The 15382-nt window shown below is 36.0% G+C and overlaps 3 protein-coding genes across 7 annotated transcripts; 1 reads left to right on the top strand and 2 right to left on the bottom strand.

The window, feature by feature from the left end:
* The first annotated feature begins 168 nt into the window (after positions 1–168).
* LOC117993450 (uncharacterized) lies at positions 169–3841 on the top strand. 3 transcript variants are annotated; one of them, XM_069506783.1, is made up of 3 exons: positions 169–265; positions 352–483; positions 980–3841. In XM_069506783.1, the coding sequence occupies exons 2-3, from the start codon at positions 378–380 to the stop codon at positions 2407–2409; spliced, it is 1536 nt and encodes a 511-aa protein (XP_069362884.1). In that variant the 5' UTR covers positions 169–265; positions 352–377; the 3' UTR covers positions 2410–3841. The 3 variants fall into 3 exon arrangements, with proteins under 3 accessions (XP_069362884.1, XP_034837141.1, XP_069362885.1); XM_034981250.2 differs by having other exon boundaries at positions 216–234; XM_069506784.1 differs by lacking the exon at positions 169–265 and having other exon boundaries at positions 287–483; positions 986–3841.
* On the bottom strand, positions 2814–12886 carry LOC117993464 (nucleoplasmin-like protein). Of its 3 annotated transcripts, XM_069506785.1 has the most exons (7): positions 12739–12886; positions 12002–12141; positions 10170–10295; positions 9449–9574; positions 8488–8640; positions 7683–7733; positions 2814–5617 (listed from the first exon to the last, which is right to left on the bottom strand). In XM_069506785.1, the coding sequence occupies exons 1-7, from the start codon at positions 12758–12760 to the stop codon at positions 5516–5518; spliced, it is 720 nt and encodes a 239-aa protein (XP_069362886.1). In that variant the 5' UTR covers positions 12761–12886; the 3' UTR covers positions 2814–5515. The 3 variants fall into 3 exon arrangements, with proteins under 3 accessions (XP_069362886.1, XP_034837154.1, XP_034837155.1); XM_034981263.2 differs by lacking the exon at positions 8488–8640; XM_034981264.2 differs by lacking the exons at positions 7683–7733; positions 8488–8640.
* Positions 12887–13106: 220 nt separating this feature from the next.
* On the bottom strand, positions 13107–15251 carry LOC117993449 (cancer-associated gene 1 protein-like). Its single transcript, XM_034981249.2, has 4 exons — positions 14981–15251; positions 14432–14522; positions 13697–13849; positions 13107–13571 (listed from the first exon to the last, which is right to left on the bottom strand). The coding sequence occupies exons 1-4, from the start codon at positions 15241–15243 to the stop codon at positions 13107–13109; spliced, it is 972 nt and encodes a 323-aa protein (XP_034837140.1). The 5' UTR covers positions 15244–15251.
* Positions 15252–15382: the final 131 nt, after the last annotated feature.

Here is a 15382-nt window from a genome sequence, read left to right as displayed (position 1 = left end):
TTAAAAAAAAAACGGCTACACGATAAGGGACAAAAAATAGGTTAGCTGCGTCTCTGTTTATCACATTAGTAACTTTATCTGTGCTCTCTTGTTAGTGTGAATGAGAAAGCAAACGTTCCTGTATCTAGCTTTATTACTCTATCTACGCTCAGAAAGAACACAGACCAGAAAAAAAAAAAGATGATCTATGGTTATTTGTTTACAATTTTTTCAATTTTCAATTTTTAATAAATGGTAAATGTAATAATCCATTATTTTCTAGCAGGTTAGCTTAACTGAAATTGGATCTGTTTAATAAAATTATAAATATTACTCTGTATTGAGTTATACCTACGTCTGCCCAATTTTCAGCAATATGAAACTTCAGTGACTTCACTATGGAAATCAATAATCCACAAAGTTATTGGTTTGTCGTTAGAGAAGACCAAAGCAACGTTATATTCAGTAGCAATAATTTTACTATTCAAGCACCACAGGCACAAGGTATGTAAGTTTTAAAAACCCAATAGCTCAATGGTTTGGATGGGCAGAACCAGGTCCATGGGGCAGAATAAAACGACACAGTTCATAGGTTTTTAATCCCACTCGGAAAACAATAATATAATCGAAATAATCTTGGCTCGCTTCTTCCGTCCATGAGAAAAATGATTTTTAGTGGCATTGAATATGGAATTTATTTCATGAATAATAATTAGGTACAAAGAAATATCATTAAATTAAAATAACTAAGAATTAAAGTACTTATCAAAATTTTGAGCGCTAGGTAGGGTGCCCATTATGCAGGCAGCATTCCCGCGCTGAATAGCTATTGAAAGTCGTTGCGCGAGAAAGCTGCCCGCGCGAGGTTCGCCTGTTGCCTCCCTAAGGCGTTTGCTTTTTAGTTGAACAAGATGGGAATATTAAATATTAGCCATGTTTATTTATCTACACACATTTTTAATGTGTCTAAATTCATATTTATGAAAAATTTTATGTTCAGTTGCAGCTCAAGAACCACGATATGTTGTAGACAGCTCAGCAGATACTCAACAATATGCTCATAATGCCCAAGTAGACCATATACCAGAACCCCAAGAAGACTCCACCAAGGAAACCAAAGACTTCAACTTCTGGGACAGAAATAGAATTAAGCTATTGCTGTCACTCTGTCTAGAAAACAGATTCAAAAGTCCAAACAAAGACAAAATGATTTGGAATGAAATATCAATCTTATTGGGAACAACTCCCGAAGAGTGTGACAAGAAATATAGAAGCCTCCGTAGAACATACATAAGGCTTTTGAAGAAGAATAGAGCTGGCAAAGAAATAAAATGGGTCCACTACAACATGTGCGATGAAGTTTTTAAAGATTGCAAGTCCCTGTCTATGACCATGCTACCGCCGTGGGAGGACTCCAAAGTTTGCAAACTGTTAACTCTCTACATCGACAACATAAACAGATTCCGGAGCCCAGAACATTTACAAAAAGACATTTGGAAAGACATCGCTACCCAGTTGAACACTACAGAGTATAACTGCTACCACAAGTTTAAGAATATGAAAAGAACTTACTTCAACTGGATTGAGAGAAGTCGAGGAACAGGGAAGGTAAGAAAATGGCCGTACCACTATTACTTTGAACGAATCTATTACAACTACAATCCAGATTTGGGACCTTGGAATAGAAACAAAATAAGACAGCTCATAAATTCTTATTCAGACATCGCTCACAAGTTTAGGAACCCTAAATATCAAAAGAAGGAACTATGGAGAGAAATTTCTAGAAAAGTTGGCGAATCTCCAACAAATTGTGATAGGAAATTTCGTAATCTTAAACAAACCTACTTGAGACTTAAAATGAGAGCTGACACGGGAAGGTCTTTAACGAAATGGAGGTACTTCAAAGACTTTGTTACGATATTCGAAAACGAATCATTTGCAATCGTGGACAACGGACAGGACAATATAGTATATAAGTCTTTAGAACATGATTATATTAAGCAGTTACTGACATTCTATTTAGAGAATAAGCAAAAATTTAACGACCCCCTTGTGAAGAAGAAACAGTTGTGGAGACAGATCGGGCCACAGCTTGGTTTGACGGTGGAAGAATGTGATAAAAAATTTCGTAACATGAAACAAACTTATATAAGATTAGCAGAGAAGAAGCGAGACACAGGAAGGGATAACTCTTGGCCGTACTACTCATATTTTGAAGAAATCTACGATGGGTCCAAGATGTTTACAAAAGAATGCAGCCATAAGTGCAGCATTGATAACACAACTTTTACAGAAATAAGGAATCTTGTTAAGGAGCATGAGACTAAGGACAAAGATAAATTTGAGAGACTTGTCTCAGCGATAGAAGACTCAAATGATATTCAGAGGGAAAGGAATAGAATTTTGCAAGCTTTGTTGAATAGAAAATAACGACGACCTTGCTGGCGCAGTGGTCTTATTAGTGGGAAGTCCTGGATTCGATTCCTGGCAGGGATTTGGAATTTTATCATTTCTTAATTACTGGTCTGGTCTGTGGGAGGCTTAGATGGGGGTGACTCAACGGGAATAACCCAGATTAATATACTAAGTGGGATATATAATATGAAAGGGCTTTCTTTACATGTACATTCAAACAGATTTTTATGCATAAGTTTTTGAAAATGCGACTGCACTGGACACCAGCTCAGCTATGCAGGGCGTTCCCCGCCTCATACCCCATGTCAATGATGATCACCAATATCAACCTGTCGCGAACTATAGATAGGCGCCTAAAGTAATGTCAATTTTGGATTTCATCATGCAATATATGAATGGTGAAAAATAAAAAGCATAAGGAATGTTTAGAAATTGTATTATTACTGTTCATGTTTTATATGTATATGTACAAACAAACTATAATAGTTACTTTTTGAAATGAGAAATCGTTATGTGGATGTCTAGTACAAATACAAAAACAATCACTGATTTTTCTTAAATTAAAAAGTGATCACTTATTACATAGACATTATTATTAAACTTTACCACAGTAAGGAATGAAAAAAAAATCAAAGTTTTTCCATACAAATCACACTCGATCTGGGCCTAGAGTGTAAGTTTTTGAGTACATACCTACAGAAATTCAACACTGAAGTTGGCGTTACATGTGCCACTTCTACAATGCTACTTTTATATTTAAACCAGCAAATTCACATGAAGTACTACAATTACAAATCAACATATCAAATAAGTGACAGTTCATAACACAATACATATTTTAGCACCGATCCTATGTACTGCACTTGGAGCAAAGCCTGTAGTGTTAAGTTTAAAGGTCAAAAACGTGACAGCTGAGTAACGATAATCTGTCAAATTGTATGAAGATGTCAAATAATATATAGCATTTAGTATAGATGTCAATAGTTTCTCCATATTAAATGACGGATTAACGCCAACAACGATCACTTTTTAACTTGAAATCTAACAGACGATGCTATTTTATTATTGTTGGATAGGTGTAATTACCGGTGTAACTGGATAACGGTAATGATATCGTTATTTTTTAACGTTACCATAACGGTAACGCTACAAAAACATACCGGTAACTGGGTCCCTAGATTTAAGTAACTCGAAAACTTACACTTTAGGCGTTGAAGTAACTACAGGATCAGAATATTTAGTAGTATACCTCGACCGGTCAGTGACATTCACACTCTCGCACTCCCAGTCACACACTGAAACGATACAACGCTAACCTAGATTGAATTACCACGCTATTGTAGTTTAGTTACAACTAAGTTGCCCCGCCCGCTTGCCGCGCCGACTCCAGACCACTTCAATTCGAATACGGCTAACTTCGGATTTTAGGACAAAAATAGACGACAATGGGGATCATGACTGTGTCAAAAAAATATTCCGACGAATTGAGAACCTCCTCCTTTTTTGAAGTTGGTTAATAATACTTTTTTTCTTATGCATTATTAAATAGAGGGTCGCTCATACCTAGCTCACGACAGTTAGGAAACTTCTAACAAAACGTCGAGGCTTCGACGTCACTGGCAGGCGTCAAAGGTTAAACATTCGACGCTGGTAGCCCTTAAGTAGCCCTATTGTTTGATTACTAGCTGACGAACTTCGCACCGCCTAACACGTCACTCAATTGTTTTGCCTTTCCGGAACCCCTCCACTAGCACTTAAACTTTATGGTAAAGTATTAAAGTTCAAATTGACTTTTAAGTATTATTACGAATCTTTTGTACAGGAATATAGAAAAGTGTTGTTTTTAGACTTTTTCAGGCAATTTTATAAATTTTTCTCTCCATAAGGACCATCTTCGTACTTCAAGGAATATTATAAAAAAAGAATAAGCGAAATCGGTTCAGCTGTTCTCGAGATTTGCGCTTAGCAACACATTCAGCGATTCATTTTTATATATAGACAAATACGTCACCATAGCCTAATATTTGCCATATCGTAGATTCAGGATCAAACCGAGAGTTCCCTCACTCTAGTTCACTCTGACAAGATTAATTTCCGTTTATCGCAGGTTAATTGCACTTTCGTATATAATAAAAACTCAAGGGTCTGCCATCGTCGGAATTCTTCTCGTCTACGCGTCGATCTTAATTAATACACGCGTGAATTTTTCTTTTATTTTCTTAATCATAAATATTTTTTTGTTAGTTTATTGATTTGTCCTTCATTTTTTTGCACAAATACAGTTAAAAGCCTGGAGTGACATAGGCTACTTTTTGTCCCGGAAAATCAAAGTTTCCACAGGATTTTAAAAACCAAATCCACGCGGACGGAGACGCGGACATCAGCTCGTTATTTATATAACCAATAGGTACTCATGATATTAAAAAATTTTGAAATTGAAGTTTTTTGGCAAGAAATATTTTAATTTAAATCGCCCGTCTATTTCTGCCCTTTAGTCCGAGTGGTAAACTAAACATTTGAACCATTACAAATAATACTCAGCACGGATTACCTACAACGGAGACATGAACCAAGGCCTTGACTCTTGTAATATTTTTAACATTTAGCAATTCTCAACAAGTCTAGCACCGAAGTCTGACAGCTAGTATAATGATCACAATTACTGATTGGCTGACACTCAGGGTGAAAATCTATAGAGCAAACTTTGACATTACTGACTTAAGACTGAGTTAAAACAAGACAGCTTTATATCTGACACAAATCTGGCTCATTTTAACAGAAACTTAAGTCTGAGCAAAGTCAAAGTACTCTATAGATCTCAGCCTCATACCATTGGATAAAATGCAGTTGCAGCAAAAATAACTTAAATCCAGCCAAACACAATTTTTTTTCTGAGTACTAAAAACCTCTAATTTATTTAATTTAACATAGAGTTGTAACTCTGAACAAAAGCAAGTATGCTATATATATAGCCTTAGCCTGACCACTGAACTATTGAGACTCGGAATTTGTAGACTTGAGACTCGCTAAACGTCAAAGCGGTATAATCGCCAGGCGCGCATGTTGTCAGTCTTTACGGGTTGGTCTGTCGGCGACGTGGGGCGGGGCGCGCGTCTGCTGCTCACTTCTTAGCGTTCTTCTTGGGTGACGCGGCCTTGCCTTTGGCGTTATTTGACATTTTCGATTTCTTGCCCTTTGGCTCGCCCTCTTCGTCGTCCTCGTCCTGTGAAAGAGAACATTTCTACATCATAGAAACTCGACAGCTGTTTATATTCTTAGGGTCGATTCAGATAGATTCAGAGAGCGTACTTTTTCGCACAGGTTAGGGCCGATCGGCAGCTGTAGTACGAAAGAGCGCACAAACTGAGCCGGTCGACAGCCCTAGCGCGCTTAAGAGCAGCCCCAATCGGTTTCTCTAACACTGGCATTCATAGTCAGTATAGGGGCTTTTTTAGGGGACCATTCAAATGGCATGTCATATTCAACCTTCATGCAATACATTAAGGTTGTTTATGACAGAATATTTCGTGAGAATATTCCCCTAAAGAAGCCCCTATCTTATAGAAGGACTATAAATTCCAGTGTTAATGTTTTATTGAGCGAATTAGTAACATCCCCTTGTCAATGAAGAAATGTAAAATTAAAAATATACCTTATATCAAATTCTAAATATATTTGCTCAGCTCTCCGTGCGGGTCTACCTGAATGGACCCTTAGTTTGCAACTTGCAACACCCCACACTAGGCAACGCCTAAGTCTGTTTATGTCAAAGACAAATCTAGTGGAAAATCACGCGATATGTGACATTACAAATATTAGGGACACGTCATATTATGTCCAAAAACTAAAAAGAATTTCCGCGATTTTCCGATAAGTTTAACTCTAAGGCCTTACTTTCTGCTTGATCAAATCAGAAACAGCTATTATACGAAAATTGGCACATTTTTAGTTTAGTTACTTAAGACTGCTGAAGTGCATTGTGCCGATTTGGCACCAAGTTATAAAATGACAACAAGTAACGTCAGTGGGGTTTTGCAAGCATGCCTGGATCATTAAACAATATGAAAAATAAAACTGCATCAGAGTCCATGCGACGCGTCATTTTATGAAGGAATGTAAAGCAAATTCACGATCAACGCGACGACTTTTTTAAGACGCGACGCTGCCTGCGTCAATGTGTCTTAATCCTTAGTGGATCATTCCAACTAATTTGTAATGCAATTTTTTCAAAACACATCTATCAGAAGGTAAAGGGATGAATGAGTACAGAAAACCAACAGCCAATTTTGTTCTTTCATCAATATTTTTACCAAAATTTTGTAACAAGGGCCCACTTATACCAAAAATATGACAATATGACAGCCGAAGTTCACAGTCATGTTGAAACGGTCATTTTACAGTGGTTCCAAGTCAGTCAACTGTCATAATTTTGCAGAATTGGGCCTCAGGCCCTTTTCCCTCTGTTTTACTGATCGCAGACCAATCATGACATCCAATCAGATAATTTTTGAGTGCTCAAAATTCAAATGACAGCATTTATGCTCACACATTTTCAGGGTCAGGTAAACAGAACTCTAACTTTGTACTAAGTAAATCTATGACCTATGGGCTATGTGGTAAGTGAGGCGCTAATTAGTTTGTCAGTGAACCCTTCGCGCGGTGTTGGAAAGTACAGTACCCAAACGTAGACATTCCATAATTCAGTTTTTTTTACCTGACGGCCTGTGTAGTGCAGAATTATATCATTCGAATTTTCAGCACTGAAAAATATGTTGTTTCAAGTGTCCACTAGCAAGAATAAGTGCAGAAGCCAGCTATGTCCAGCCACTTGAACAAGCAAGCAAGTGAGTCAACTTTTACAAGTTTTTCGTATGAAATATTTTTTATTAAAAAAAATTATTAGTTTTTAAATAAAATTAATCTGCAGTTGGGAAATCCTTCCTACAGAGAAGAACTAGCAAGAAACTCGAAGGTTTTCAATGTACAATATTATTCCATGTATTTAATTGCAGTCCCGCGCATTGAAAGGTCAAATTCACGCATTAAACATGCGTGAATTTCTGACAAATTCGTGACAATCTTTGATTGTATACTATTTTTTTTAGGACCATACTTTTGACTACCTTTTAACTTGTCTAACTTCCTAAATTAAAAAATAAATTCTGCAATTTTTTGCAGAATTATTCTGCAAGTTTTATTGCTAGCGGACACTTCATGTTCGGCGCGCGATGATCAGTTTGCGATCAGGTCTAGACGTAAACTAAATATTAGTTGAAGGTTTTCAGTACCTCATTCGTCTTGCGCTTGCCGGGTGTTGGCTTCCTTTTATTCTCATCTTCCTGCAAATTGTAGTAATCTACTGAATCACTTCTTTATACAAATGCAACAAGTTACTGTTTACACAAATAATAAATATGCAACAAAAACAACTTTTGTTGCTAAATTAATTTAACATTTTTAGCAAGGTAAGGGAAGGTCTAAAGGGTGAAATCTATAATAGAGCACACTCTGACTTGGCTTAGACTTAAGACAGAGTTAAAACGAGACAGATTAAGTCTGTCTCGTTTTAACTCAATCTTAAGTCTGAGCAAAGTCAAAGTGCGCTCTATAGATCTCAGCCTTAGAGTAAAGCCACACGATGCGTTTCCGGTGCATTGCGGCGCCGCACCGCTGTGGATTTGAGTATTGGATGCCACACGGGCACTGCGTTGCCGCTCCGACAGAAAGTATGGCGTTGCATAGCACTACTCTTCCCAGCCTAGTCTCTCTTGTCCAAACCGCGCGTGCGGTGGCGGCGCCGCACGACGTCGTAGCGCATCGTGTGGCATGGTACAGCTGCAGCTATTTCTATGTACGATTGACGCAGCGGCACCGCTCAGGCGCCGCACCGCCAACGCAACGCATCGTGTGGCTTCACTCATATTGTTACTTATTTTTAGCCTAGGCCCTAGTGCAATTCAAGAAGTTCAAAAATTTGTAATACTCATTCTTTCAATACTGTGAATACCAAGTAAACCTATTATTTTTAACTACCTGCCAATTGATCCAATAAAAACATCATAACTGGCAATGTTTCGCAAACATGTTTCCTACCTGTTGCTTTTTTAGTTTGTAATTTTCCAATGCTAAAAACTTCTTATGAATTTCCTCAGTCCCTTTTCTCTTTTTGAAAACTTTACTAACTATGTTGTACATATTTCTAAATTTTCGCGATCTGCACTCTTTTGGCAACGCCCAAAGCAGTTTCTACAAACAAAATGATCAATAGGTCAAAGTTGAATATATTTGTATGACCAAAATGACCTGTTTTGTCAAACCTTGTTTGACCAACATTTGTACATTTGGAAGGTTCTAAACCACATACCTATTTGCGTGGAACTTTCAAAGCAATATCAATATCAGCAGGTAGCTCAAATGCTATATTTACCTAGTGCTCTAAATATATACCTATAAGATGCAGATAGATTCATGCTGTATCTATTGTCAGGCTATATCGTGATATACGTTATGTATATGGAATGGCTCTATTATTTGAAAAAAAAAACCAGTGAATTTCATATTTTTTAGCAACACCACATATTAAGTAGACACAATATTATAAAGGGACAGGGGGACAGCGTGATACTTCACAAGATGGCGGCGCTAGTTCTGATTTTGGCCACGCGCCAAAAGATCCTTGTCGCACTGTATTTTACAACCATTATGAGGTTTCTTAGACAGTTTATTAAAAAGTACCGCTGAAGAAATAATAACTGCCAAAGTTCTTAGCAACTAGCACAGCTATCTTCTTTCTTTACTCTGGGCTGGTTTCCACATTTAAACGTTTCCGTCTGATGTGGGTGTAGCACGGATATGTAAGTCTACTTAGTGTATATTGATACACACTTGACTAATTTGTTTACTATCAGAATCACACTCCTGTCACTATAAATATTGATAATTCAAATCATCATCTTAAATTGTAGTAGGTACATACCCACTATTTGTATTATGCATATTATTTAGACATAATCGCTTATCCTGTCAAAAGAAAAAGCAAAAAAACAAGAATTACCTTAAACTGGGAGTCATCACCCTCTTCCTCGTCCAGCATTTCCTCTTCCATCTCCTCCATGTCCTCAAACTCCTCAACCAAAGCACCCAGGAGATGCTGACCGATCAGGTGCACCGGCCCTGAACCCTGGACAATTCACCATTGGTTACTATGTGCAATGGGGTATGGAGAATCAGAAGTGGGATGGGGGTGATCAGACAAATGCCTCGAAAGTAATCACAGGCGAGCAGAGTTGCGTCAAAACGACACAACACACCCGTCATTTATATACTGGTTAGTTTTATCATCATCAAAACTTTCGAATAAATTGAACATAGAAATACATCCAAAAATATGTTGAAATTATTTTAAAAACCCGGCATAATCTAAACAGCTGAACGAATTCGCAACATGAATTTAATAGCAGGCCAGGCTCTAACGGCCTGGCGGGAACGTTATTGCTTGAAGAAAGGAGGGTTTTTTAGTCGGTAGGAGTCCGGCACTATGTCCATGAGGATTTTCCCCTCCTACGAAAAAAAATAATAGGCTTAACGGCCTGGCCTGCAAGAGGAAAGGTGGTGAGAGGGAAGGGTGGAGAGGGAAATGTGAAGAAAGGTAGGGCAGAAACTTACAGAATATTGTGTCTTATGTGTAAGTTCATGTGTTGTTAACCAGCATAAAGTGGTGAAAGCCTATTCCACTGAAAAGAGCCAGCAAGAAGACTGGCATAGAGAAACATTACCTGTATGAGTGTGAAGGTGACGGGCGCGTCGGGGAACTCAATGTGTAAGCGAACTTGCCGCGTCTCGCCCACTTTGAGGATGGCCACGGGGATTTTGATGGACTCCTGAAGACACATCGTCTCCACCTGTAACAAATTGACAAAGTGTTATTTTTCTTGTTTCCTATGATGACAGCAGTTTTTTTTTACAACAATAGTGCAACTGAACTGCAACTGAATTCCGAAGGGTCAGCGACCACCACCAGGGTTTGAAACGCTGCCCTTTCGGAATTGGGTTTTTGACTACATCAAAAATATATTTTTTTCTCAGTGATTATTAAATAGAGGATCTTCCAAAATACGTAAAATCCACGTCCTTTGTTGGTTTTAAGTGCAATAACCATTTTAAATTATCGATTAAACTAAAAAAAGCACATCAAAATATGATTGTGACGTCACACACGGGTATTCCATAGAATCTCGAATACTAAGCGCGCGTTTTGACGTTTGATAAAAAGTTACTGATTTGACTAGTTGTCAAATACCGTATTCAATCTGCTCCTTAACTGTTGAGCTATTAAGGCTGAGTGAGAGCCTCAAAAGCTCAACAAAAGTTTTAATGGTTGGATGCACGTAATCATTAAATTTAATTATAGAGATTAATGCTTCTGTCTGTAATATATTGTGATCATTATATCTAATTGAGTCGAAACATTAAAATATGAGTACTTGAGTTAAAAAGACAACAAACAGATATACTTTTTTATTCCTTATTGTTGAGTGTCAATAAGCTACGCAATTGTATTATGATCTAGCCCAATTTATGACTAATAAGTAATTTTATTTTAACAAAAACTTATAAATTAAATTGTCCATTGACGCATCTTAATCTTTCTTGATTTGAGATACACTTTGTTCACATATTCTTACAGCACTTACATACACTTTTGCAAGTATAATATTAGTATGGATGTATGTTTTTATAAATCTAATAATTTATTTCAATATCTAAAAGGCCTAGTCCATATGCTGATTCAATATTTTGGGCCATCTTGGACCATGGACATGCACTTAACTTGCATTTAGGCTAAAATATACCAAGAAACCTGTTTGCCAAATCTTTCCTAGCAACTTGACTAGACTTCAGAGTCCATTTCAATATTTAGAAAATAATTTTTAAGCTAATATTCAAAAATAAACACCAGTAGAAAACTGAAAACGTTAAAAATAACAATGACTCATGCTTCACAAGTCATAACCTATATCACAATGCTGAAAATACCACATGGTTTATCACTTATCAAGTTTTTTATAAATACATAGATTAATTTAGTGCTTTCTTATGATATACATACTTTAATAGTTCTTAAGTATGGGTTACGTGGAAGAGATCACTGGTAGTGATAAGGTTGCCCTTTGCTTTTAAACATGTCCTGTATTTTTTGTTCTTTGCCATAGTATTAAGCAATTTGAGTGTAAACAATATTTCTCTAGACCATACTTTATAGTTGGGAAACTAAACAGACAAAGGAAATATTACTTATCTTGGATCATGACCTTTTTGTTATGATGCCAAAGAGAATCAACGATATTGCAACTATTTGAAATGAAAGTTCATCCCATAAAATTGATACTAGAACAAAGTGTTTGCTAATATTCAAAGCTACTCCAATTTTTGAAAGGTGGCCACAGATAGATTAGGACTTTGCTGAACCAATCAAGGTCACTTTTTAACCCCAAATATTAGTCTAACGAAAAATACAGTACCCGATCTGGCGCGAATGATTACTGTAAGTCACTAAAGTAACACAAATACCCTTGTTATGGCAAGAATAGGTTAAGTTGATAGCTACCTGTATAACATTTAATTCATCTGCTTTAGCATCTGGTCCGAGAAGTGCCTGGCGTATGAGTAGCTTATTACTCCTCGGGTAGTCCCCTTTCGCCTCCGGATCCCATGTTTCAGACTGATGTGAGGAGGATAGCGTGACACCTGAAACAGTGATACAGTCACTCAATACCACTTCAAACATAACCTATCATACAAACAATTACAGTTACAAACCGATGCGGTCATTTCGAATAACGCAAGGTAAACGACAAACGGTCGCTAAAGACGCTTGCATGAATGGACGCCATACTTTCAAATTGCGCGCCCTTGCGAGGCCACACAACGCATATTTGCGAATTATTACGCTATAGAAAGGCACTTGATAACGAGATCGATAATGTAAGACTCCACAATTAGCTAAATACTTCGCATTGACTCTGCAATAGTGCACGTCATTTTCTATCACTATAATGAACGAACATCGATATGGGTGGTACGAAATGGCGGCAATGGTAATTATGTTTTGGCAATTTTTTGCATTCCAGAATATCACAACACACCACACATACTATCCTAAATGATATAAATACTCAATTTACAATAGAATACGCGAATATTGAATTGTGAAATAAAATGGCGAAGTAGCCGGGTGTCAAAGCTTGACGCCACTTTACGCTATCTAATATTGCTAAAGTACATCAGTTAACGAGTAAATAAATACAACAAATAGTGCGAATTATACTTGGGAATCTTACTTACCATAGAAATATTCGTCAGACATTGTGATTTCACTAATTTATTGAGATTTTTGCGACACGTTCACGTGCGATGCCGGCGCACACAAATCTGGGATTGATGTTGCCATTTTAAAAATAAACAAGACAAGACAGACATTGCAATTTTTTTGTGCAGTGTGGTAAGCTCAACAAAAATATTTTCCCGAAAAAGAATAATGGTTTTTTTAAGTTACCAATATTGCAACATCCAGTGAGGTCAAAAAGATCCTTAATTTAAATAATAATGTAGTAAAGACTGAATAATAAAATTTAAAAAATCTACTAGGGTTCAACTAACTAGGTTTGATCACTTTATTCATGAAAAATAAAATACTTTTACAATCTACAAGGTCACTTATAAAAATCCCTCGGTAGTAAGCTATCAGACATCGATCTATAGCGGATTTTCTTAGTGTGTTTGCTAAATGCATTAATATTCTTAAGTTTACTAAAAACTCCAGTTACTTTACAGGTGCTACTTTTAATCTGTCGACAAACATTTTCGACAGAATAAGTCGACTTTTGTCGCTGCAAGATTTTATGAGCATCAATTTGGTCCTTGGTTTGCGAACATTGTGGAACAGCTTTCCTACATGCTTTGACTTTTTCTTTCACTCCGCTGGATTTGAATTCATTCTTAGCAATGAGAAACATTTTCAATTGGGTATTTTCGAAATTGAGATCGGCGTTAATTTTCAATAACTTAATATATTTCTTATGACTTGGATCCATTTTAGCACTTTCTCTTAATTCATCCAGCAATAAATCTAAAGAATTTTTGTTATCTTCTAAAGACGTAACAATAGTTTCAAATGTCTGAAAAATATAAAAGTAATCGTAATTAACTATGTTTTCCACTATTTTGGGAAATATTATTAAATAACTATGGTGTTTTTAATTTACCTACCATAGATTAATTATTGGTTTCGCATGCTACCTACCTCTTCTGTATGACTTTGTAACCCAACAAACTTCTTTTGCAGCTCTTCTTTACTTTTCTTTAACTTAAAATATTTACTACAAACATTGTATATCACCTCATCTTTTGCTTTAATTTCATTTTGTAACGCCGAAATATGTTCTTCGTCATCGAACTATAAAAATATAGAGCAGCATTAGAAAACTAATGACGATAGAATAGAATAGAATAGAATGTTTTTTATTCATGTAAACGTTTTACAAGTGCTTATGAATAGTCAGGTAGTTTTAATTTACCACGATGAACGTCGATAAGTTTATTTAATCGAAACGAAAACTGTAACTACCTAACTATGTATTATATGTATATTATTATTATTATGTGACACAAGCTATAATATTATAGAAAGTTTGAAAATCGTTGGGGCTGATGCTCTTGTACACAATCTGTAAACTAAACTAAACTAACAATTAGTCTAAATCTAGTGCTATACTTTTCCGCAAGCAACATTATGAAAGGGATAGCCCCTTAAACGTGCCCTTTTAGTTTATTTTATTTTATTTTTTATTTTATTTTACAGGAAAACTTACAGCTAATATGTAAATTATCAATATTAATAGTTTTACTAATTTTACAAAGTGGTATGAGCTGGAACTCTAATATAACTACCTAAAATAATCTGTTTTTAGAACTTATTATCATAAAAATAAATTGGCTGCAACTTCTTAATTGGGTACTGAAATCCTCTCATACTTACAACTGCATCGGCCTTCCCGCTATTTGCTAATTTTAACGATAGCCTTTTCATATTATCCAACAAAAATTCTTTTTCTTTGGAATGGATTTGTCTATAATAACGGAATTCATCAATCGATATAGGTAACTATTAGCTACTTATTACTAGTGGTTCGCCCTGAACTAATACCTCGTGGCATCGCATAATTCATAACGTATTATAATGTTAACAGCGCCATCTATCAACATTATTGTTAAGTTATGTTAAAAATACTGATACCCATTAATAAAAGGTATAATTTCAATAAGGACTGAAATCATACTTTTGACAAGAAAAATGACACAAAAATTTAAAATGGCGCGTGAGGACTTAAATTTTACGCGTTATATGTTCAGTAATTCAGAATTTATAAGGCTGTGACAGACGGACAGACGGACAAGTGCAATTCCACTCAAGTAGACTCAGAGACCTCACTTCGCTCGGTCAATTTTACTTATTTCTTAAGAGCCTATACTTACATTAACTACATATTTTGAAGAACCTTAAGAGCTTCGTTTTATGCTAAAATACCTTTCATCGACTAATTCTTGCTGTAAATTTCTATTAGTCCTCTGTAAACTTTTGAGTTCAACGTACAATTTCTCTTTTTCACGAGCAAGATTGCCAATAGCAACGTCCCTATTTTCTAGCAAGTATTTTAATGATGATGTGTTAAGCTTAAGTGATTCGATTTCGTCTTGTAGCTTTTTAATATCGTCTATTTTATTTAAATTATTACGCGAGGAAGTTGTGGACCTAAGAGAACTCTTAGATATAATACGTCTAAAATTCATCCAGATACATTAGATACATCTGGCCAAACCATTAAAACTTTAAAAGTTATTCTTTTTAAAATGCAAATCGAGTATTTTTATCAATAGTTTAAAAAAAATAACCATAATTTTGTTTTTTATTTTGAGTGACAGACTCAGT

Source organism: Maniola hyperantus, chromosome 24, assembly GCF_902806685.2.
Source record: "Maniola hyperantus chromosome 24, iAphHyp1.2, whole genome shotgun sequence".
Lineage (NCBI taxonomy): Eukaryota > Metazoa > Arthropoda > Insecta > Lepidoptera > Nymphalidae > Maniola > Maniola hyperantus.
This window is presented reverse-complemented; position numbering and strand designations above follow the sequence as displayed.